Here is a 26,390-nt window from a genome sequence, read left to right as displayed (position 1 = left end):
GGGAGTGTTGTTTATCACAGTGATCCAGAAACCCCAGGGCTGGACCAGTCTGTCCTGTCTTGAGGTATGTTATTCTCTTTGTGTCACTCGAACACACACATATATATTCAGTATCACACAAAAACCAACAACCATTCAAACATGTTCCATAAGCAGAAAGATAAATCAGCATAATATAATGCAAGACAGTAGTTCACAGACAGAATGGAGGGGAGACAGGTGTTCATTCATAGTGTATACACAGATATCACTAGGTTTCCATAGCCCTTGTTTCAACCTTCTCATCTGTTCACTATATGTCACACAATACGAATGAATATGACAGCTAATGAAAGGGGCATGACTAGGCCCTGGAAACTTTCTAATAGCCACAAGTAATCAACAACAAAAAACACAATTTAAATAAATAATCTAAATAAAATTGAAAGTAAGTGAACAATTAAGTGTTTATACCATCACATGAAATGGTGTATACTTGAAACTTGCAGTGCAGATGGGCATGTTGATTATACATGGAGTGTTCTGGTTTGGTCACAGTGCAGGATGAATGGCACCTGATCAATTTCTAAATATGTGGAGAGGAAACCCTCACAGAGGTAACTTTGTAACTACACCCTGGACATAAGAAATTAGATTTTTTTTAGCCATTTAGATGCTATTTGAGTATTAATTTTATTCTAATTATATACATTTTTGAAGTGGATTATGCATTTAACAGGACTGGAAAGAAGTTTTGGACACATCTGGTGCCAAAACTGGACCATGGACCATGGTCATGCCCATTCAAAGTAAGGGGGCACGTCCCCCTTCAGATTTCTGAGCCAAGTGGATTTTGAATGCAGCTTCCAAAAAACAGCCAAATAATATTTTTTGTATTTGACACAGTCACACCGGTGTGATTAGATCGTTCAGTGCAGCACAGCATCAGCTGCAAACATACACAACTGTTAGCCAATCATAGCGGTGGGCATTTACTTCTGAGTAAACAATCAGCCATGCCCATTTAAACAGAGCGTTCTGATGCTCTGCACAGTTTAGCCCCAACCCTAATCAAACACACCTGATCCAGCTAATCAAGCTCTTCAGGATCACTAGAAACCTCCAAGCAGGTGTGAGTTGGAGCTGGTTGGAGCTAAACTCTGCAAAGCGGTGGCCCTCCAGGAATTGAGTTTGAGACGTATATGCTATGGTGGACGCAGAATACACTTTCCGACTTTGTATATGGTTAATGAAATAAAAAAACTAAGCAATATGCTTGCTTATAGGCCAGTTTAAAACAGTTTATGATGACCATAAAAGACAAATACGGATGAATTTTCACTTAAATCACTGACTTGAACCAATTGTAGTTGAACTATTAAGTGGGGAAATCTTATGCTCATTACTTTAACAGATCCACGTTACAATGAGAGTCCAGCTGAACCTAAAGTTGTCACTGAGGATTATGAGGATATAGTTGGAAAGTTCCCAACAGAGAGGAAAAACTGTACAGGGATAATACCATTTCAGCATTTTTGGAGAACGTGGTCTATTTTTGCCTTCTCCAAGACAAACTAAACCAACAGCCAGAATGGAAAGCCAGGGATGACGTACTTGCCACCTCAGCAATACAGATACAACTGCTTATGAAATGAGCATGCAAATCAGTCATATGCTCAACATAGAATATTATTACAGTGCATACACTCTTACTTACCAAGGATGGAATGAACACGTACTGGGAGCTGTGTACGGAGAATCAAGATGGGCTTTTTGCCTTTTCTGTAGAAAGAAGAAAATTTGAGAAGATATCACACATCAAACCCGAGTAACTTCATTCAGAAACACAGTTTGTGCTTCTTATCAATATTCTATCTAGGTGAATTCTTCCGTTCACTTGAATTCTTTCACTGATGATAATACAGTTGGAGCAAAATACATTTTAAGAATAATGTGAATTTGTCATTATTACAGACACACACTACACTGAAGGCAGATTGGAGAGAGTCAGAAAGAGAGAATATGGGTCGGTAGGGATTAAGGTATGGAAAGAGCGTTTACAGGCATGGAAACTATGCAACTATGGCTAAAAATGGACCAATCCATGGCTTATGTTTTCTTCATGATGTTCTGTGTGGTTCATACACCCAGTCACAAAGACACAGACATTCTTACACACACACCCCAATTTTGTCTTCTATTTTCCAAGTGCTGCCGTTTCAAATGACGCGTTTCCTCTTACCAATCGGAGCGAACCTGACGGAGCTCCAGCTGTGGCTACATTTTTGCCAGCTTACAAAATACACACCATGTATGCTTTAAATACACACTCCCACAAACATAGAAACACTGAGCCCTTAGAAAAATGAGATCACCCAATTAAAATACTTCATAATGAGAAATGATGACATTTCCACTGGCACAGAGCTGCTAGTTCTCCTTCAACAATCAGGTCACAATCAAGTCTCTTATGCCAACCAAGGCTGCATTTATATGACCAAAAATACAGTAAAATCATTAAATTTATTCAAATAGAACAGTTGTTAAACCGTTATATAATATTACAACTATTTTTTTTTAAAAACTTTTTTGTATATTTTTGTATCTTATCAAACTTTGTATATTTTTCACACTTGCATTAACAATTTAGCTCTTTACAAATACAGCACTCCGCTGGGTTTTAAAGTGGTTCTCCAGAGCACGGCTGAACAAATCTGGAAAAAAGCAGCCTGAGTATAAGTAGTATTACAGTTCCAAAGTCATGCAATCTTTCAGTTTGAGCTGACTCAGAATTCTAGATCTGTGGTTCAGAGTTTTATTCAGTCTAAGCTGTGGTCAGCACACTCACTGAAACGCTGGCTCTGCCTGTGTGAAATCACTCATGTCTTTTGGTGGGTCCAACAACTGTGCGTTACTAAGCAACACTAATAAATGATTTAGTGAAACTGATACCTGTCATAAGATAATGCTTGAACATTCAGGGTTCACAGACCTCCTACATAAAAGTTTGGCAAGTTTTCAACAGTATAAATGAATAATAAATAACCATTCATCTGAAAAATAAGTACATTAAGTCCAAGCATTGTTCGCAGTGCAAAAGTTTATCTCAGTCATATAATAGACATACTGAAGGAAGTGTTAAATTTGTACTACAGAAAAAAAGAGCAATACATCCAAAGCCACAGATGCTTATTAATTAGCCTGTTTTTATATAGAAATGTATTTTCTTAAACATTAATTTGTGATTAATCCAACCATTCTACATGGTTAAACAGGGCAATTTTCTCCAAGCTGTACAGTGTACCACCCTATCATCATAAGCATCATGGTACAACTGCTGCTCATTATATTGTATTTATTTCAGCTTTTTGAGCATGACAGAGCCTTTACCTGAATTTCATAAAGTGTTTTCTTAATAAAATGTCAAATACTTATGTTATGATCTAAGGAGACTGAACAGATGTTCAGTCTCTCAAAGAAAAAGTTACGTTGAAATTAGTCATTGTTGACATTAGTTTACAAAAATAGCTAAAATTGGGGAATTCCTCAAGTATAGCGTCAAAGACTAAACAAACACTGAGAGAATAGAGTTATCAGTGCATTTCCTGACTATAACAGTTTCTGCAGCATTGTTTAAATTCAGTTTCATCCGCCAAAGGAACAAATGGATGGATGTGCCGGGATGGAGACCTACAAACATACAGGAAATGTTCTCTCTTTGATTTGATTTATTTATTTATTTTTCCTGTCAGACAGACCTTCTTGACAATGGCAGGCTAAAATAATGTGTATGTCTGAAATGAGGTTGCATTAAAAATATACAGAACAAAAAATTAACAAACTAAACAATTTAAATGAGTACATGAGTTAGAAATAAGAAGAAAATGAATCAGTGTAACTGTTTCTCACACCTTACAGATGTACAGTACATGGTGTTTAAAAAAATAATAATAATAAAAATTAATTCATTAAAGATGCATTGAAACAAATTAGAATTAATTTCAATATATCTCCTAAAATAAAAGGCAAGTTAATCTTGGGAGCTAAAGTACAGTCTAATTGAAATGAAACAAACAAATGAATGCCCCTTACTAATGCTTTAAATCTGGACTAAAACACCTTTGTCCTAATACCAAACCGATCTCATAAGATAACGTAACTTTAATGAAGTGGTAATTTTGTATTATCTTGTTTGGTGGGGATTTTCATACGGAAACATCCCATTTAAATTTAAAAAAAAAAGGACACCTCTAACCCCATCCCTAAACGTAACCATTAGTTGGGTGTAAGCAGACCATGTGGAAATGTACAAATGAGATTATATGAATTTGTACAAATTAGCCACCAATTTACAAAAGTGTAAAACGGATACTAATGTCACAAGAGTGTGTCGGCTGAAACCTGTTCTTTTTTTGTTTAGACAAGCATCCCACAGTACCTGCAATGTAGCAGCTTTATCATCACAAACAAGTCAAGTTTCTAAATTCTGTGGGCCATGTTATAGCAATGAATACAAATAGTAATTTAAGAATTTATTTATAATCTCAAAGAAGTTTTTGTATCATATCTACAAAGCCAACATACAAATGTTCTACAGGAGGAGCATTAAGACACATAAGACAGTTAGTCATAAGTCATGATTATAGTCTGATGACACCACCATGTAATAAAAAAAAACAACAACTAAATATAGCATTAGAGAGGGCAGTGCTGAAACACCCTTTGTATTTAAAAAGCGAATGCTGAGTACAGTTAAATGCATCCGAAACAATATCCCAAGGGGTCAAAATTTTACATTGTTGCACATCCCAAGAACCAGATTCTGTGGAGTGTTGCAAGCTTTTCTTATCCACTCTCTCTTCTAAACGCTCTATCATTATGAAGCCACGTTCCCAGCGTCTGTGACTAATGTTGTCCACTCCTCCCCTCTGGCCTCACTAAGAATATCTGTGTGTGTGTGTGTGTGTGTGTGAGTAACATTCACCGTATGAACGATTCTCCCAAAGTTCTTGAATATGACTAAGAACTCAGACTGACCCAAGAATGGAATTATTCCTTCACTTTTATGCAATTTATGCTGTTTTTCCTATGTTATAAAAATTAAAAGAAGGGTTAGATGGAGGCAGACATGTTGAAAAGTCTCTGAATTTAGACTTAAAGTCTTTCAAGGCCAAATCAAGACTAAGATTTGACACCTGACTTACACCAATAACAATAAATATATATTTTTAATTAGTTATTATTTTGAAGGATTTCCCTGATTATTAATGAATTCCTCCCTAAAATGAGGTTTTTCATGAATGATTAATAATTTCATCTATAATACTACTTTTAATTAACAGTTTATTCATTCAAGTCAGCAAGGGGGGAACTTCATTAAATAAAACAAAATGATAATTTAATGAAAAATACATTTTTTCTTTCTTTAAATGCCATTCTGTTAAAATAATGCATTTTTGTTTTCATGACCGAGAGTGCATGACAGACTCCCTTTTATCTAAACAATCTCACAATACTCTGAAAACATTTTTTTCCCTGGTAGACTAAAAGACTTTCTCCATGGGTCTCGATTTTGGAGTTGAAGGCAAGTCAGTTGCTTACAGGTCTAAGTCATTTTTTTGCATTTACATTTCAGATGCAAGTTTCCATCTCTGGGAAAACTTAAACTAAAAGACAGTGAAAGGGAAAGAGAGGGGGGAGAGAGAATATTGAATGGCAAAATATGAAGTCATTCTTACTCCACGTCCTCATAGAGCTGCTCCAGATCATCTCTCTGTTCAGCAAGGGATGAATCCAGATCCAGGTAATTGCCATTAGAAGCCAGTTGCAGTGCACACTCCTCTAACTGAGAGAGAGACAGAGTAACATCACTGCCTAGCATTGTAACTTGACACAGCACATAAACAGATTACAGTTTCATAATAGGCTCTTCATGCTTTTTGAATGTCCAACGAGTCGAGTCTTTTGCTCTCTTTGACATTTTTATCTGGCAAGACACAAACTACATCCCAACCACACATAACAGTAAAAATCCAATCTCAGTTGTGTAACCCTTGAGACACACTCACATTATAGCATATGAACATACACTCATACAAAACAAAACAGACACCATTAGCCATCAACTAGTGCACAACAAAGAGAGGTCATTGTTGTCGAATGGCGGTGTTTGTTACAGAGTCACGTCTGAAGCTGTGCTGTAATAATAGTTGATTGAGGAGCTGAGATTATCTTCTGTTTACAGATCCCACCCTTTCCGCAAGCATCAACTCACTCTCCAGCTGCAAGCCATTCTGGCGACCCTCTCAAAGAGTTACTTACATTCCCTCACATCATGCACTCAAGGATTCACACACAAACCCATGCACAATTACATGCATGCTTATTTTATCATACAGCCAAACAGAAGTACACTGATAGAAAAAGTACAAAAGCTGTCAATGGGGTGGAACCTTTTCAAAAGGTATACCTTTGTACCTTATCCCTAAAGAGTACACATTAGCACCAAAATGGTACATTTTAGAACTTAAAGGTGCAATTACTAAGGCTTTTCAAAGGGTACTGTCAAAAAGTGACAGCTTCTTGTACTTTTTTCTGCGTACAAATAAAGACACTTGGAAACACATTTTTAGTGTTTGAAGCATACATGGTCCTATGAAACTTTTGTTCACAGTATTTTAACACTGTTTACATAATGTCCTGATTACAAGCAATTATTAAAAAGTTGAAGCTCCAGCATCTTCAGTTAGGCAAATGAATGAGGAGTTACCAAAACCTATATGAACTCACATGTCCTTCAATTAGGGTATGTGGTCTTGAATTTGACCGTTTACTTCCTTCAAACATTGTACTTCACAGGCGATATATTAAAAGAGTACACTGTGGTGTAACATGGCTTTTTAAGTAGCTACACAAATACCATGTTTTCTGTTGTGTTCGTGTGAACTATTAGATAAGTTTAACAAACGTATATAACATAAAATTGACTCATTTCGATTACCGAGGACATACTATCTAGCTTTTCCCCTTTAAGACAAAAGTATGCAACATTTCTACATCTCATTTCATTCATTTACGATAGATAGACAGACCATAAACTTTCACTCAGCACCAGGAGTTTCATCTATGTACTATTCAGTGACTAAACGAACCAAGCCTTTTGTTAAACAACACGAACTTTAGCCACAACGCAGCTTTAATGACACTTTATTAGCAGGTAAGCACACCTTCATGAGGTAAATGACTAACCTTCAAAGGCGCTTCTAGCAGTTTGTGGATCCCGGCGATCTGTTCGTTCAACAGCAAATGCTCGTTGAGTTCAAACTGCAGAGGTCTGCGGGGCTCGGGGAAATTTGAGCACACGAATGGGTCCGAGTCCTCCAGGTATTGCACTCGACACGTTATTGTAGCCATGGTTCATCCGTGGTCACAAAGTCTAAAAGTTAAACTCGCTTTCCACCGCAGTTTTCCGTTTGTTACAACAAGTCATCTAAAATAAAAGAGCGACTAGCCCGCCACGCGCCGCTGTCAACACTGACGGAAACTGAGGCTGTAGTCAAATTAAGGGACGAGGCAGGGACGTCAGCAGTGAGTCACACGCTGGAAATACAGCGATTGGTATGAGCTCAGCGCCTCGCATTCATAATGTCACTCAAGACAATTACAGAAGCATTAAATCATTCAATAGCACATGTTTTATAGGCTATGTTTGTTGTCTTGACAACCTCGCATGTTAGCTTATGGGAAAAGGGTTGTTTATGAGTGCGTTATGGCGCCATCTGCTGGTCACGTGAAGCTTCATTTATTTGTGATGGGTCTGTTTGTATGTCGAGCTCAAATTTCATGCAAAGCAACCGACTCTTCATCAGCCAAAGGTGTTTCTCTTTTACTTCGCATGAAACACACAGTGCGTCTGTAAACACTATATCCATATGTTTAATAGGTACATATTTTTTTAAATAATTCTCATAAATCCCTGTTATAGGCCTATCAGTTTCTATAGGTTGGTTGTACATGATAAAGATTAACCTGGCTATGACCACCTTAACCATATAAATAGGGATATTGCTGAGCTGTTTCTCCATGCTCAAAGTCCAGCTTGAACTGGTTGACTGTTTTACTTCTAAAATAAGACTCGCATCCAGAGCTAAGTTTTGCATTCTTTACACAGAATCATTTAAATTAATCTTAAAATGAGATTTGTTGTACTCTTTTTACACAAGCCAATTCTGGCTTTCCAAATGGTCTGAAACAGAACAAATTATTTGCAATACTTTACAAAATGTTTATTGGTTTTTAAAACCACTTAAAAAAAACATCAGTAAGCACTTTCAATACAAAAGAATGAAGAAAATCTTGCTGAAATGTCATTAAATTTCATCAAACTACCACGAAGAGTCTGTACATAAACAATAACAACATGAGGGAATAGCAAAGACAAGGAAATAAAGACAAGGGGAGCGGACAATTCTACCAAGTCAGAGAATAATACAATTATGTTTCTGGCCTACCTCTTCATTAAAGTAGAAATAGTAGTGCTTGTTCAAAAAACAAAAGTTTACATACATACTTTTAAGAGGAAGGAAATAGTAATGAAGACATTTTTTTAAAAGATAAGGGGGGAAGAATCATGTCACAAGTGAATTTTCTTCTGTTGGACATAAATACTCATGTTACTGTAAATAAAGTCATGACATGTGTACAGTGATCAAATGCAAAAAAAAAATTCTAAATGAACAGTTGATTATTTAAATGTTTTTAATTGAACATTTCAATTGCTTTCACTCATTTACATGTAAGCACTTCTCAACGAGATCCTCAAAAGGCTCCTGAACATATGAACACAAACTGACTTTTTTACTTTAATCCCCCCCACCCCCTACACCCACACACACAACCAGTAGCTCTTCAAAACAGTATGCTGGGGCTTCATGTATTGCACTGAAATTCTCAAAGCCAAAGTTCCTCAATGAAATTAGTGCAATAAAAAGAACCAGAAGAACTTTGTGAATTTTCAGTTGTTACATTTCCAGTGTTAACTGCTAGATCCCTGTGCAAAAAAAAAAAAAAAGATATGCAAAAACCACAACACATTTTAAAATTCGTGCTATATTCTCAAAGGACACTCTTCTGCAGAAAAATAAAAAAGAACTGGAAGCCAAATAATAAATAAATGAGAAAAAAGCTTAAAAATTAAAACTCACAACAAGCTATATCTATACAAGAGATGTCTAGTTATGTAAACTATACTTGTAAAAAAAAAAAAAAAACTGCCAAATCTGGATCACTATCATCATGGTCATATTGTCAATATGAATGTTAGTCAAAGTTGTAATACAGTGTCATTTTTTCCTTTTATAAAAATAAATTATATACAGAGCATCACAACAAACAGAAATTCCATAGTTGACTTTCTTCATCCCCTAAGAACTGTCCTGCTATAAATACCAGAAGCATGAAGTCTGACATGTCATGTAAATAAAATTCAAGTGCTACAGTGGTCGTATGCAAATTATGCACAATTATGCATAAACCAAATTCCCTTTCAACCCCACAATCTTGGCCCCATTTTAAAACATGCATCTTAAAAACTGGGATAAGAATTGAATTTGAAAGTGGAAAGAAACAGTAGAATTCCTTCTACATTTTTCTCGGTAATTACAAAACTTGTCTTTGGTATGGAAGTAAGGCTAAGATGTAATTCAAACTACCTACCACACTCAGCAACAAAGTGTATCTTATGCTCTGCTATTCTGAAGCAGACTACTAATCAAGTACTTCAGTACAACATGGTACAGTAATGGCCCTTTGAATTACATGTCTTCATTCCAGCTTTCAAAGCGAGTGGGGGCAGGGGGCTATCTGATGATATTAGCACTGAGCTCATTTATTAGTAATGTGATCTGGGTATTTTCAGTTTCCTGATGTTTTTACAGCTGGTGAGATGTAAAGGCTAAAGGCCTTTACATAAGGATAAAGGCTCTTTATTAGTGCATGTTATAAAGAAGTTCCTGAATGAAGTGCTTAAGTACAAAACAGTCGTTGAAAATGCTAAACAAGGCATGTGCACAAGAGATTATATACTTCAACGAATCTCATTTGTGCAAACTACCAAATGACAAGCATCAATTGGGGAAAATTAATAGAGTCAGAAAAGTGGCTACTCATCTATTTCTTGGCCACATAAATGCATAGTTAATAATAAAACAAATATTTGGGATAGTTTGACAACTGTCCTATGACTTTATTTATTTCCACAACTATAATCCACTTTGGAATTTTGGTTTCACCAGTTATGATTACCCAACCAATTTTTACTTCTAATTCTTCTATTTTAAAACCATATTCAAATTGCAAATGCAATATAAAGATGCCAGCTGGTGCAATAACCAGTGCCATGATTATTCATTGATTGGGTTTAAATTAAACTCAGCCCGTTCTGTTGGATAAAATCTGATTGATATCTTCAAATCTAGAGGATGGGGAAACCTGAGATGCAGCTCAGAGGGGAAAAACCCTACATGGGTCAATATTTTTTGTTAAATATTAGCATAAGCAAATTTAAATTCCAAAAGTGCACTCATTTATTCATTTAACATAAGCGATTTTGTGCAAGTAGATGCATACTTCCCAATTGACATAGTGGTTGACAATAAAAATAAAGCTGCAAATGTAAATTGCTAACTGGCTCACGTTACGAATTCCAACATGGTGGCACATTTGTGTGCAATAAGTTATTACTTAGTAAACAGCTGCTGCAGGTATAAGCTGCTGTTTTTCCATATTAAGCGTCACCTGAAAGCTTAACATTGCTAATGGGATCTTCCCTTATTCTTTGTTTACTGAAAGACAATACAGATGTTCAACATGTTCAAAGCTAATTTTCTGCAAATGGAAGCACCGATTTTATTTACAGAGTGAAAAAGCTAATTAGATGAAGTACAGTACCTCATATAGCTGGTGTAACATCAAATTACAAATATTTTTCTTTAAGATAAAGGGTTAAAAAAGAAGTTATTTCCCAATCTTCCATACAATGCCCTTTCACTGCAAAATGTTCAAAGGATTATATAAAAGTTGTGTAACTGATTGCACAAAACAGTGTAGAGGCATAAAAATGTCTCCGATGACTTCTTATGTAAAGCTCTGAATTGTTTTCTTGCAAAACTGGTGAGAAAGAGCAGGAAAAATGTGACAGTACTTCTAGGTTAACCTGTTTCTCACTACCCACTGGGACAAAGAACCAGGAATCTTGAAAGGGCAATAATTTCTGTTCAGCCTGGCACTTCAATATGGACCTGTGTTGTGACGTCCAGGGGCTTATAGCAGTAGGTGCTGCACGATGAGATGAATACATACATTGATGAGACTTCGAAAATACATACATAGAAACCTATCCAAATAGCAAAACAACACAAAAGCACAAATTAACCAAACATTTCCACTGTTGCCTGGTCTTTGCTCTCCAACCAGTCAAAGCCAGCAGAATTCACAGTCTCGCTGCATATCTGTTGAAAAAGTGGGTCGTTCTTCAGTTCTTCCAGTGTCGAGTCTTCATATTGTCCTTGCTGTTGACTAGGGTCAAAAAGAAGGTTGGTGTCCAATGTATTCAAGTCATTTATGCTACTGGTAAGCTCAGAGGTCAGTCGCATATCGCTGGGAAACTCTGAACTCCCAGCACTGAGTTCTGATCCTTGACCCACAAGCTGTGAGCCAGCATTCAAGCTTTCCTCATGTAAAAGATCTTTGACAGTTCTGTCTAAATCCAAGGGTTGCTGGTGCTGATGTTGTTGGAGGTTTTGCTGTAGAGGCAACAGCATGGCCTGACTCTGCTGTTCCTGCCCAAGGAGCTGCCGTCTGCCTAAGTGCTGCTGTTGTGGCGGCTGGTGCTCCCCTGAGGCTGATTGTGCTTGGCTTTCGGCTACAAAGAAGCTCATCGGCTCCTCTCTAGCATTTTTCATGAGGTAACCAGGCTTCTGGGATTCAAAGGCTGATGAACAAGGTGAGATCAGAGCTTGGTGGCTGGCACTACTAGGAAAGCTGGGCACTGTGGTGGTCTCCAGAATCTGGGTGAGATTCATGCGGGCAGTGTAGTTGGATGGCATGTTGTTGATTCCGATGCCACGCACAGAGTAATCTCCATCGCCATCCATTTTGTTGATGAGGACATTAGTGATGTTTTTGGTATTCATCTCCTGGCCTGCTTGCATGGGTAGAACCTCAGACTGCATCATCACAGTGACTGGAACAGACTGACTCCTCTGTGCCATGCTGCTGATGCTTGTATCAGGGTCACTGTTAGAAAAGATATTTAGCACTTCAGGTGTTACAGGTGAGTTGAAAGGAGAGACCATAGAGTGGGGAACATTGGGATTTTGGGTCCCGCTCAAGTTGCGCTGCCTGACTGCCGGGCTAACGCTGCGGCATCGAAATGTTCCAGACCCTGAGCTGGCCTTGTTGTCAAGGGGTGCTGGAACAGCAAAACCCTCTTTCTTGTTGAGGCTAGCCATGTTTGCCACTTGCTGTTGGACAGGCGAAATGGGTGTCAAGCGGCTGATATGAGTGTCATGATGTCTGGTTTGTGACTGACAGGTCTGGCCTGGGATGGCGAAGGCGTGAGGCTTTCGAAAGTGGTCATCTACTAGGTCTTGGTAGCTGGGCAGAATGCTAATGCCATTGTTGGAGTTCCCACCACTGTTATTGTACCCACTGTTCATCCATTCCAGTTTATTCTCATCTGGATGTGTGGCCATTGGTCTTTGCATGGGCTTGACAGGGCTTGAGGAGACGGTACTTCCATCATGGTATCCAGTGATGCTAGAGTTAATAGGAGTAAAGGCAAAAGGGTTCCTGCATTCCACAGGGCTTGGTGGGATACTACTGCTGCAGTTGGAGTGTGGTGTGCCAATAGGTGTTTGTCGACTACTTCCAAGAGCGTTGTCGACCGGAGTGGTTGGGGCTAAGCGCGAACAGGGGCTTTCGTGCATCATACCCTGACCACTTCCTATCATCTCAGAAGTGGGAGTAGGTGTAGGAGTCGGTGTTTGGATTGGGGTGCTGCTGCTATGAGCAGAGCTGTAGTACAGGGTGTTGGTCTGAAGGGTAGACATCGTGGTAGTCTGCATGGTTTGTTGCTGGCCTTGCAGTGAATTATCCACACAGTTGCTAAAACTTTGTATACTATTGTTAATTTTCATCTGCTCTTCCATTTGTACAAGTTCCTCAACAATGCTATCCTGGGTCATGTCATCATCAAAGGGAAAGTAGCTAATGTTGGCCTGGGTGCCACAGTCACTCATTTGAGCCTGCTGGTTGGAAGAAGAGTCTTGAGCAATTGCAGGAAGGGGCTCCATCATTAGGGTGGACATTTGCTTTGGCTCAGACACGATTTGCAGGCCATAAACTTCCTGATGTTGTTGAGTACCATCTTGCAGCTCGCTATCCCAAAATACACTCTTCAGTTCACATGCTGCAGAAGAGTCAGACTGGTCAAAAAGCAAAGAGTTTTTGGTTACTTCTTGTAGCAAAGCTTGACCTGGAGCGCTAACAGTATGGGTGACCACAGCTCTACCTTCGATACCTGCTGAAGATCCTTCCCATCTCCCTTGGGAGATGCTTTGAGGCCTGCAAACAGTCTGAAACATGGTATTCCCCACTGAAGTATCCTGACTTGCTGTAGAGGTGACAGAAACTCTGTAATCCATTACTGATGAAGCTCCATCCCATCTTCCCTGGGAGATGCTTTGTGGCCTGCGAACTGTCTGGAAACCAGTATTCCTGACCAGACCTGCAGTAGCTTTGCCTGTAGCTGTGAGAGGTGCACTTTCTGGCCTTATAGGAGTGCTCGATCTTGGAATATGCTTTGCCATTACATTTGACTTTAGTCCCTCAGATCCATCTGCTGGTAGCACAGAAATGTGAGCTTTTTTAACAGGTGTTGGGCTCAAATCAGTGTATAAGCCAGGTCGTTTGTGAGGGCTCTTGGATGCCAACACTGCATCTTTGGGTGATGTCACAACCGCATTACCACTGTTTGACTGAGTGCTACTTGTGTTCTGATACAAAGTGCTTTCATTAGTGTTGGACGTATTATTGCTGCCAGCAGCCAGAGTTTTGACACCAAGGAGTGTCCTCTCATTGCATTTGGTCCCTGTTAGAGTGTCCAATCCCAGTGAGCCCTTGTCAAGAGTGGGTACGCTAGCCGCTCTGGGTTTGAATATCCCTGACCGCTGTACACCACCAACGCCGCCCGGAGTGGTTACCAGTCTACTCGCACCACCATGCTCTTGAGCACTTCCAATTATGGCTTCAGTATTTGTTTTAGTGTCGATGACAGGGTTTGTGAATGTTGAGAGCCCTGACCTTGCCAAAACAGATGGCATTGCTGCTATAGACCCACTGCGAACACGCGTAACTGGCTGTGGATCATCATTGAGGCTGGCAACTCCAGCAGATGCAGGTCTGACTTTGTTGCTGGCAGGGGTATCGGCTGGTGTGCTGGTCCCACTGCCATTAGAGCCCAGAGATATGGTCGTCATCTTGACTACATTGACCGAGCTGACGTGCGGAGTTGACATTACCGTCTTGATGGGGCTGTTGGTGATAAGCAATGTTGGTGAGCGCAGGGTTATGCCACTTGAGGCAGATGGCTTGGGTAAGATTTGGGCATACCGGTGACGGGCTGACCGGTCGCTTATCGGACTAGCCGAGATGTTATGAGGTGTCTTGGTGCACTGCTTCACAGGCTGCACTGACTGGGTAACCACTTGAAACTTTACAGGAAGAACTTTGCTGTCTGCAGCTGCCATGGGAACAGGGCTAGGAGACAACAACTGCCTGCTCCTCTGAACCGGCAGGAAATACAAAAAAAGGAGGAATGAGAAATATTAGTCAAACAATAGGTGCTAATATAAATTAAACATTAAATTAAAGGGACAGTTCACCCAAAAAATTAACATTCTGTCATTAATTACTCACCCTCATGTCGTTTCAAACCCCCAACACTGTCATTCATCTTTGGAACACCAATTAAGATATTTTTTGATGAAATTAGAGAGCTTTCTGACACTCCATAGACTGCAACGCAACTACCACGTTCAAGGCCCAGAAAGTACAGATATCGTTAAAATCGTCCATGTGACATCAGTTTATTTACGAGAATACTTTTTGTGCGCAAAGAAAACAAAAATAACGACTTTATTCAAGAATTTATTCTCTTCCCTGTCAGTCTAATTTGGTTTTGAAGATGAACGAAGGTCTTAAAGGGTTTGGAACAACATGAGGGAGAGTAATTCATGACAGAATTTAAATTTTTTTGGGTGAACTATCCCTTCAAAATGTCATTTGTAATTTTTTTTTATTTTGTGTAAAAATCAGTTTACCGTAAAATGTTTACCGTAATAGGGCTGGAAACCGCTGCAACCACAATCCCAATAGGTTGTGGTGAGACAAGAGCAGGACTTCCACAGGGTATGGCTGTCCGTGCCACAGGAGTTATAGCCCAAATTTGCCCTCCTGGCCTGAGCTTCACCAGGGAGTGGAGAATGCAGTTTCTGTTCTTGTTGCTTCTTCTGGATCTTTCTTTGTAGCTGCTGTTTGGCATCTACGGAGGGGGAGACCAGGGTTTTAACCTGAGGTTGGAATGAGTGTGCATCAGATGTGGGAGCAAATGCCGATGACTGAATGGACAATTTTGCTGCTGTGGGAAAAAAAGAGAATTGTAGAATAATGACAACGTTAAAAAAAATGCATTAATTTTTCCAAAACATGCCATTATTTTTGGCTTTGTCTTGTGGTTGTTAGCCACAAGGTGGAGACATTTGCAAGTTTAGGTACATAGAGTCAACTGCTGAGCTATTACAAGTTTACTGTACCTGAGGGGGAACCGGTCATCACAGTAAGAGCAGCCATAGACTTAGTTCCAATATAGTGGCTGTTCAAAAGAAATTGAGCCAGATCCTCAACGCTGTCAAACTGCCGACTCAGCACTTTCTGTGCCCACTCGCACACCAACCCACATGCGGCCATGCGCACCTCATCTTCTGCACTAGACAGTTGACCAGTAGATTCAAACACTTCACACTGACAATGAAAAGTGAATCAACAGTTTTCGATAGAACAGACAATATTCTAGACTTTGACATGGCATTGCTTGAGTGGTATCTAAAATAAGAGTGATATCATTGCAGCTAAACAGAGGTAAGACAAGAACACACAGAAAGAACGAAAGCAAGAAAGAAAGATACTTAACTAAATTAAAAAAGAAGAGTAGTAACTTACCTCATCACCTGATTTGTGAAGATCTAGGTTGGGAAGAGATGGCATGTGTACAAAAGCCTTCTTCCTAAGTCCACTATAGCAATACATTCACAGAAGTCAAGGAAATACATGTCCATCAAACAAATAAAAGGTATGTAGATGTCCACATATCAAAAAATGTGTTGGATCACTTTGGCATGAAGCAAATAACAATGTTTGTTAATGCTATGGAATTAAAATATAAATTTTGTTTAATCAATGTCAATATGTAAAAAGTACAAGTGAGGCCGAGCCAGTGTCATAAGCCATGCAGGGCAGAGGTGTTGGTAACAAGTAAAAACTATGACACACCAAACCAAAAATACAACATCACAGTAATTTACTGTTCACCCATCTACTCTCATGGGTATGAAAAGTTTGGGTATGAGAAGAGAGACAGCATGCAGATCTATAGTGGGTTTCCAGCTCATGAACTTCTACCATACCTTTAACCTCATTCCTTTACTGAGCATCTCATACAGCTCAGAATGGAAGCTGACAAATTGCCAGTTCTGTTCCAAGACGTACGCTACATATGGCATCACATCAAACATGATGTTCACAAAAAAAGGTATGACTACTGCAGTGCTGATTGAAAAAATTAACCACTAAAAAGCTCTTATTCACTTCTCTTGCATAAGAAAATACAAGAGGTCCTCTGCTGAAATGATGGCATTGCTTTCTTAGGCATTAAAGTTGGTGAGGATTGGGTTTCCGTTGCAGTGGCAACCGTCAACAACAAGCATGGTTTATATCAGTGACGCACCACTCTGAAATTAAAAATATAATTCTCAATCACAAATGCACTTTTAACCCTGCCTTACTTAACACCAAAATAACCATGACCACAGTTACACAACATAATTTCTGAGATTTGTCACAACAGCTAAAGATATGTTGTTGTTATGTTGCTTACTCCTATGACATTTTCTAACAAAACTATGAAATAAGATTAATTTATTTCAATATCATCTTTTAAAAGCATCATGGTAAAATGTAGAATAATGTAAAATTAATTTTTCCTATAAATTAGATTTTTTTTCTTTTTATTTCAAATTATGTTATCGAAGCTAACAAGACTATAGCCTGTACAACCTAATGCAGCACAAAAGAGAAATGATCTCCACTGCAAGGCTGTATTGAAATGAATGGGCACTTTGCTGAATGTCTTTTCAAGATCACGCATTTGACAGCCAAACGTAAAGGGGTTTGCTATACAGCAAAACTCTGTTCAAGGACTCAGGGAAGTTTTATTTGATTCAGTTTCTGATCTATATATAGCGCCTACATGAATTGCAGCAACAGATGTTTTAGTACACAGAGTTCAGGGACAGGAACGTGTATATGTGTGTGTCTGCTTTGGGGGGCTGGAAAGAGGTAGGGCTGTGTATTGGCAAGAATCTGACGATACGATACGCATCACGATACAGGGTTTGCGATACAATATATTGCGATACATTGCGATACTGTAAACAAGGCAATATATTGGGATATTTCCTATTTTAGGAATAGGATATATATTTTTTAGGAAAGCTGTCATTAAGAACACATCACCATATGCAAACCTTAGCAAAAAATAAATAAATAAAAATAGTTTAACCAGAACACACTGGGATCTTCATTTGCAATAATCAGTCCCTATAACATTCAACATTACTGAACCACTTTTTGTGCGGCACGAGTAAAGGGGAAATATTCAAGTGCTTACATGATTCTTTAGTTAAATGTATGTATAAAATGTATTTTATAAAAAGAATAAAATTTATAAATTTATATAAAATTATAAAATTTTACTTTAAAGGTTCACAGTTTAAGTTTATAATTGTGACATACAATATCATAACATTTGATCTGAACAAAAAATGACATCTGCTTAATATCAATGAAAAATAAAGTGCTTGCAGAGAGAGAAAAGAAAAGAAAACAACTGTAAAACAATCAAATAAATACAGATGTTAAACATCCTCAGAACTTTTCAACTTGGATTTCATAGGTTTTTCAGTTTGTATTTATGTTCCGTGTGGAATCGCCGAGACCGCGACGTGAGCACCGCCCCAACTGCATAAAACTCCCCCGAATTACGAGAGAAAGCTGCAGCCCCGCCACGCCCCGCACAAAGGCTCTTCAACACGGGACGCGGCAAGCGGCAGAACCAAGGTTGCGCTCGCGCCGCGGTCCCGGGGCGGACATTACCACAAAAGCCCAAATGGCGCCACACTTCAGCTTTGTACACCGAAACAAGAACTGGAACAATTCTTTCATCCTTCATTACTGGATGAAAGTACATTTCATTACATTACATTAGTGGAGTGCCCTGATGCTAGTGTTTCCTGTCACTGTTTAAGTTCAGAGATGAAGACTAGCGGTCGGGATATGAACTCAAAACGAAACAACTACCATGAATCTTCTATGATTTTTTTTTTTTTATTATTTTTTTATCGATATTCCGTTTTTGAGAATCGATACAGTATCGCCAAACAAAATATCGCGATACTCACGTGTATCGATATTTTCTTACACCCCTAGAAAGAGGGGTAATGGGATTGTTACAAAAAGTTCCACTGAAGGATATTTGGATTTGCCTCGCATGCCAAGTCGACGTGCCTTCATGTTGGGAAAGACGTTCTTCATGATCTTTCCAAAGTCTGCAGCACTGAGAGCGTGATACTCCAGGCTATCACAGTAACTCCTGTGAAGCACACACATGCATAAAAAAATCAATCACAATTTGCACAGAAACCACAAAGAATCACAAGCTCTGTGTAAAACAACTTGTTAAAGTACATTATACATATATACATATTCCACCTCTTCAAGATGATTGAGTTTTAAGTGAATGGAGAAAGCAAGATGGCACAGGATTCCTAACTTACTTGTAATCGTCATAGACTTCTTGTTTAGGCAGTGATGTTTCAGGATGTTCCTCAAGATGGTTGCGAATCCAGCTAAATGCGTGCAACTGCTGAGAACGACTTGATGACATGGAGCTCTGCTCACTGAGAGGAAAGCATTTAACAATACAATTTGAATTAATGTACAGTTGGTAGCCCAGATACTGTTTCCCTACCATTAGCAAAATGCAATATGATAAAGATGATAAAAGCATTACTGAAGGGTTGCATTGCCCTGAATTTGCACTTGATTTTGCCTGAATGTAATTTAGTAGAACACAGTAAAGATCACTCACTTTCTCTCATTGCCACTGCTTGGTCCAGAAGGCAACTTGAGATAGAGGTAGAGTTTTTCAATGTCTGTAAGCTTCTCCACATCTTGCTGCAAAACAACAGAAACACAGATGTGTGCTAAGTATTAAGAATTTATAACATCATGCATGTTTCAGGAATATGAAATGTCGAGCACTGTCTTCTGTCATCACTGTCAATACAGAAGTGTAAGAAAGTAAGATAAATCATGAAACAAAAGTGATATGACAGCATTTTACTTCCTGGACAGTGGTCACGCTGAAAACAAGCTTTTGGCTACAGAAACTTTAGAAGCACATAAAGTTCTGAAGCAAAATGAACAAATTCACAATTTTTTGTATTTACTCATAAACAACATTTTTGAACATTTTTTAAAGTTTAACACGGTACAAGTTTGATCAGACCAAATAATAAAAAAATCTGAATATGCCCTACTGTTCAAACATTTGGGCTCTGTACAATTTTGGCCAAGTCCATTATGTTCAGTAAACAATATAGCAAAAACAGTGATATTGTGAAATATTATTTCACAAATAATAATAAATATTATTAGTGTCTGCTAAATGACTAAAAATTAAATATTATTAGAATTTAAAATGAATGTTTTCTATTTTAATTAATTTTAAATTGTAATGTATTCCTGTGATGGCAAAGCTGAATTTTCAGAAGTCATTAATCTAGTCCTCAGTGTCACATGAGCACTGAACAGCTCTTCAAAGAGAATGTGTAAGATGTTTGGGTGGGGCAGAGCTGATTTAAATTCTGCCCGAGTAGAGAGCAGCAGACACGAGTCTCTCCCTCCAGGCGCTGCTCCCCATCTTCACTTACCTGCTCTTTCTCACTCGAAAAACATACACTTAAACCCTTTTCTAAAGCTCTGCAAACATAAATTGGATAGAAATATTAAAGTGATTTTTGACAGGTTTTCTGCACCTGGCAACCATCATGAAACTACATGCAATTTTAAAACTCCGAGGCCTTTACACAGCAAGCTGGGCTGAGACCTGCAGAGCTGTGAGCAGCAAATTAAAATAAACAGACTTCAATAGGATTGTACAGCATAACCCTAAACAGGAAGTCATCCAAGGTCAAAATATTCCAGAAGAATAACTAATCCCTCAGCGATCAGAGCAGTCGGTTAAGCCAGCATAAACCAGCTTTTGTTTTCATGGTGTCTGCCTGTGGGAGTAATGGAAGTGGGGATCTTCAAAAGTCCCACAACACAACTATACCAACAATCAGTCCAAATTATCTCCTTGGGGTAAGGGCCATGTCAAAATAAACAATACCAACACAGAGCTTATGAAACTTGGGGAAAGACTGTCAGGAAACACAGCTGTCACCTAAACATCTCTTCATCAGTGATGGCATCATCACTCGCTGATTCTCCCGCCCTCCCCTTTCCGTCCAATTCTAAGAATAGTTGTGTCTCTTTCTGTCTTTTCTATTCGTCTCTTCGTTGCTAAGGGAAAGATGGCTAGCAAATAGCTAAAGTTATCAACCACTGAGCGCCGTTAGCGTTAACATTGCAGAGGGGTAAGAAAGGCAAGTAAAAATGGCACGAGAACGCAGACGTCTCGGAGCCAAGTGAACAACCCAGTTTAAGAGAGGACTTCGGTGACTTTTAAGGGTGGACAAAAATAAGCATGTGGAAAACAAAATCATTAACACATACGCTACAGTTCTAAAGATTGGGGTCGGTAAACATTTAAAAAAAAATGTTTTTATTATCAATGTTGAAAACAGTTGTGGTAAAGTATGACAAAAACTTGATATATCTGTGAAAACTGATTTATTTATTTTTTTATTTAGGATGAATAAAATAATTCAATAGAACTGAATTTATTTGAGATGTAAATCTTTTGTAAAATTATAAATGCCTTTTCTGACACCTCTGATCCATTTAATGCTGAATAAAAGAATTTCCTTTTATAAAAATTATTTTACTGACCCCAAACTTTTGAAGGGTAGTATACATGCCAAACTGGACATTTGGACAATACACATTTATCGAACAGCTTTTTTAAACATTTTCAACCTGCAATTTATTCATTAGTCTCAACACTGCGATGAAGACACTGGAAATCAGGTCATGCCAAGGTTGGAAGAACCTGTAGCTCATCATCACTCAGCTCATTCATGCAGGTGTAATGTCCCCTGGGTAGTGTGCAGACGCCTTACTCTGCACTACAGAGCCTAGACATGCTTAATAACTCATGCATTATTCAGATGGACTGAACCCAGTTCTTAAGCAAATTCTTCCAGGCCCGGATGCTGTAACAATTCAATACTGGCACAAAGTGATGATTCAGGAACAGTCAGTCCCTCAAACCCTGAATGAACAGTGAGTGAATATAATGAACTGAATTATTGTATTGTATCTCCAGCATTTTACATTAACTGCTTAAAGGCACAGTTCACCCAAAAATAATTCAGCATCATTTACTGTTTTTCAAAACCTGTATAACTTTGTCTAATGTGGAACAGAAAAGAATATATTTTTTAAAAAGTGTCAAAATATTTTCCTTTGTGTTCCATGAAAGAAAGAAAGTCATACCAGTTTGGAATAAACAATTTGGAACTTTCATTATTGGGTGAACTATCCCATTTAAATATAAACCAGAGAAATAAATCAGACCTGTAACCTTGTTTGTTACAAACAAAGCCTCAACGCACAAAAAAAGATAATTAATTATCCTATTATAACTAATTGATAACTAGTTATACCCTGCTAGAGTTAAATGTTTATTTAATTAAAGCAGGCATTGTTTGCTCTTAATTTCTCTTTTACAAGGTTGCCAAAAATTGTCAGAAAAACTGAAATACGACAGAATGTTGAACATTTTGAAGCAATACAGTTGTTTTTTGGGGGATTTTTTGAGTGGCATGGTTAGCAAGATGTAAATGTGAGGTAATCAGTGTTAAAAAGCAAGGCTTTGTGGGATACTACTATGGAATGAACGTTTCATGCGAGGAGGCTGATGCAAGACTCGGCGAGAGCTGGCAACATCCTGCAGAGGTCAACAGGGGCAGACTAGAGGAGGAGGGACGGGAGAGGACAGACGAGGTGAGCAGCGGACTAAGGGCACACCGCCTAATATCTGGAGAGGATTTTGTGTTTCTCTTTACCTTGAGGGGCCATTAACAAACCACTGTCACCTTCACCTTCACCTCCCCTCACACATCACCCCACATAACTCAAAACCTTATTGGCTGCAGCCCTACATCACCTCATGGGAACCTCCTCAACTATGCAGAAACTGTCCACAAATTACAAACATCAGCACTGACAAACCCAATGCTTTATGCAGCCCTCACTCAAATATATGATAACCAAAGTATGCTTCACGCTAGCTATCTTACTTTGCTAACAATTATATTACAATAAATTGCAAAAAGAATTCTCTTATGCTCACCAAGGCTGGATTTATTTGCGCAAAATCCAGTAAAACATTTTGAAATATTATTACAATCTAAAATAACTGTATTCTATTTTAATACATTTTCTAAAATATAATTTATTCTTGTGATGGTAAAGATGAATTTTCAGCAAACATTACTCCTTCCAGCCATTACTCTTCAAGAAACATTGACAATAATTAGAAATGTTGAAAATATTCACTAATGTGGAAACTTAACTGTTGAGATTCTACCGCACTTGACCTCCCCACTATAAACAATGCAGGGTATGTCGCATGCAGCAAACAATGACATTTACTTTTCAAAGCCCACTGTTACAAAAGTCCCAAAGGTGTGAGGATGTATGTGAGCTCGGACGTGGCCAGAAAGACTAATAAGATGGGAGCACAAGAACACTGCTTCCGTTTTGGACTCGGACTTGCGATTATTGTGTGTGTCTCTGTCTCATAGTTTTCTTTATACTTTGGATTAGCTTCCCCATAATAGGCGGTGGCTCTGTTATGCTAATATCATCATATTTGTCACTGTTTTGACCACAACGGAAAAACTGCACTTAAAGACTGAACTCTACCAGTGTCAGTGCTGAACCAGCCAAACCCTTTCTGAATGAAAACACCACTATAGAAAAGTCAAAGCAATGTCAGCCAATACAGATGAATGACCTCTGACTGGGCATTCCACAAGATGGCCTACATAGAACCACACACCTTGTTAGGATCGCCTCCAATGTAGGGATGGCTCGATACCATAATTTTGGCTTCGGTACGATACCAGAATGTAATACCTCGGTATCGATACTAAATCGATACCATAGGTGACAAATAACCAGCCTCAAAAGATAAGTTAATTAAAAATATATATATTATTATTAATAATAATAAAAACAGATTCATATGTTAATACCTTTGTATCAAACTGTAACAAAAAACCTAAAGGGAACATAGGTTACATTTTGATGTTGGAGAAGAAAAAAAAATAGGCTAACTGAAGTAATAAGATGAAAATATATTCAAATCTTATCTTTTCAGTGCAAACACAGTGCAAACTAAATGTCTCCTAAAAAAAAAACCTACCGGAAACAGGTTTCATTTTGAAGAAGAAAACAAATAGCACTGAAGTTGTGCAATTGATGCAACAAATGTTGCTTTATTGTAAAGTGTTATTCTAACAGTCAAAGTAATGTTCAAAATCATGTTATTATTTCTCTCTCTCAGATTGTTTTCAGATTTCAGACTCAGCCAAAGAAAAAGCATTAAATATAAATCTCACTCTCTCACTTGCTTCATATTAGCGATCAGCAGCGCGTCAGAAACATTACCTAAATTTGATTGTCTGAAATGCAAGTGCATGTATTACGTTACCAAAACGTCATTTGATTCTAGCGTGTCTCACACGCACATTTGCGCTTACTGTATTACATCTGAATGTGATCAGATGTAAATAAAAGGTCAAATCAAATCTGAATTTATGAATGTTGCACTCACCTGTCGATCTCTTAATTCTTTGAAAAGATCAGGATGAGCAAGCGACAAATGCTTAAAAAGATTTGATGTGTTCCTGTGGCAACATGATTTAGGCCTATAGCAACGCTTGCATACAGGTGCAGTAAGGTCAGTTCCTTCACCTTTGTCATCTGTTTTTTATCCAAAGTAATGCCATATTTCTCTTCTACTGTTCTCTTTATTTATTAATTTTGGGTGCGCTGAGTTTCATCTGTTTGATCCATCGCGTTGTTCTGTTGTCACATTTAGCAGTTGCACAGCAATTTGGGAAGCACTGCCACCTACAGGTGCATTTTGCAACAGCAGCGTATGAAATACCGAATTGAGCAAAATTATGATATCGTACCGTTTGAAATATAATATATACCGGTATTTTTCCAGTATCGGTATACCGCGCATCCCTACTCCAATGTAATTTCAAACATTAAATAACCTAAATTGTAAAAAAATCAATACAAATAAAAAAACTGTAGCATTATAAGAAAAGGCACAAAAGTCACTGACCTTTAGTAGGACATTTATATTTCTTTGTCTCCATGCATGAGAGGACATATTTTGAATTTGACAGCATTTTAGTATTGTGTAATTTGATAGCAGAAGCAGTATTTGTTTAGTATACGCCATCGTTTGACAGATCTGACTCACAAACACTTCTCCTCCTATCACTCGACAACCAGCCCTGTTGTAACTTACAACTTACCATTACTATAACTAACCCAAGAACCAATGATAAGAACCTATTTTTTCAGGAGGGACGGACTGCCTTCACTTTGGGTTTGTGTTTAACACACCTTATGTAATTTATGCGACAGTCTACCTTAATAACAAACAAAATCAACTATTACTTACATGTTACTGTCCAATGTTATTATGCGATTCACCATGACTCGAAACAAATATATTTAAATTAACCAATTAATACAATTTACTATGGTTTAAAGCACATTTGTATAGGTCTATTGTAATGTTTTATAAGATTTGTAACCATAATATTAGATAAAGCTCAGGTTATTTTCCATATCAAATACTCACCAAAATGCAATCCACCTTTGATTGTACGGTTTTGCTGCAGAAAAGAGAAGAGAAAGAATCAGCATGACACAAGAGTCATTTGAGAAACATTCATAAAGCTGGCTTTATTAATAAATCAGTGGCATTCAAAACATCTTTCCATCCTCTAACTGACGCCCTCAGACCAATATATCCTCAGGAACACGTGCTCATGCACAAAAAAAGTATCTTGCATTAATATTCCATCACATGGGGGTCTATAAATATTCCTGCCAATAAGAATGTGTTGGCCATCAGGATGTTTGAGGGACCGGAATGAACCAGTATGGAATCTATATACAAGTGCAGAACAGTAGAGAGGGTCACATTTGCACTCAGGGTAATGTAAAGACACTTTCCATGTGATGGCTGTAGAATCATTTGAACCTTCAAAGAACAATCAGTACATCCTGGGTACAGTCACAAGTCAATCTGAATTAAGGGTGAGATTTAACAAAAGATTCCTCAAAATACTAAAATTGATCTCCTTAATTTCCTTCAACACTACAAGAAATGTTCCATAAGGCAACACAGTGGCTGTACAACAAGACTGAGAGCTAAAACTAAAGGTTAGGCCTAATTGGCACAAGAACAACAGAGAGCAGGGCACTTTGAACAACAAATCAGTGTAATTACAGACTGGTTGTTCACATGACTACCTTAATTCAAACCAGCCACTTCTGGCCTCTTGTTGGTATAACTTTTATTTTGTCAAAACCAAATAATATGCAAATGAGGCTTAAACAGGTAGATACAATTGAATATTTAAACCAGCAACATTTGTAACATGAATTAAGGTAATGATAAATTATGGACAGGCAACCCTTGACAATTTTGCTATTCAATCACATCACAGGATAAATCACAGTTTGGCAAGACATAAAACATATACACAACCTATGAATGTAAGAAACGTTGGCAACACGGGCCCAAATCTCTC

The 26,390-nt window shown here is 38.2% G+C and overlaps 2 protein-coding genes across 2 annotated transcripts in view; both read right to left on the bottom strand.

Annotated features, from left to right (window-relative positions):
• The window catches only part of LOC306875294 (FH1/FH2 domain-containing protein 1-like), a 52,649-nt gene extending 44,957 nt beyond the window's left edge, over nucleotides 1-7,692 (bottom strand). Inside the window, 3 exon segments of the mRNA XM_079425763.1 lie at nucleotides 1,697-1,761; nucleotides 5,718-5,824; nucleotides 7,228-7,692. Coding sequence (XP_079281889.1) covers nucleotides 1,697-1,761; nucleotides 5,718-5,824; nucleotides 7,228-7,392 — 337 coding nt within the window. The 5' untranslated portion in view covers nucleotides 7,393-7,692.
• A 559-nt stretch (nucleotides 7,693-8,251) lies between these two features.
• Nucleotides 8,252-26,390, bottom strand: part of LOC306875283 (DNA-binding protein RFX7-like) — a 31,812-nt gene continuing 13,673 nt past the window's right edge. The window contains 9 exon segments of the mRNA XM_079425754.1: nucleotides 8,252-14,822; nucleotides 15,374-15,488; nucleotides 15,490-15,676; nucleotides 15,852-16,059; nucleotides 16,258-16,338; nucleotides 18,844-18,964; nucleotides 19,149-19,271; nucleotides 19,463-19,548; nucleotides 25,433-25,466. Of these exon segments, the coding sequence (XP_079281880.1) occupies nucleotides 11,406-14,822; nucleotides 15,374-15,488; nucleotides 15,490-15,676; nucleotides 15,852-16,059; nucleotides 16,258-16,338; nucleotides 18,844-18,964; nucleotides 19,149-19,271; nucleotides 19,463-19,548; nucleotides 25,433-25,466 (4,372 nt within the window). The 3' untranslated portion in view covers nucleotides 8,252-11,405.

The sequence above is a fragment of the Barbus barbus genome (genome assembly GCF_936440315.1).
Source record: "Barbus barbus genome assembly, chromosome: 1".
NCBI lineage: Eukaryota > Metazoa > Chordata > Actinopteri > Cypriniformes > Cyprinidae > Barbus > Barbus barbus.
Note: the sequence above shows the minus strand (reverse complement) of the source record. Positions and strands in the feature narration are given on the sequence as shown.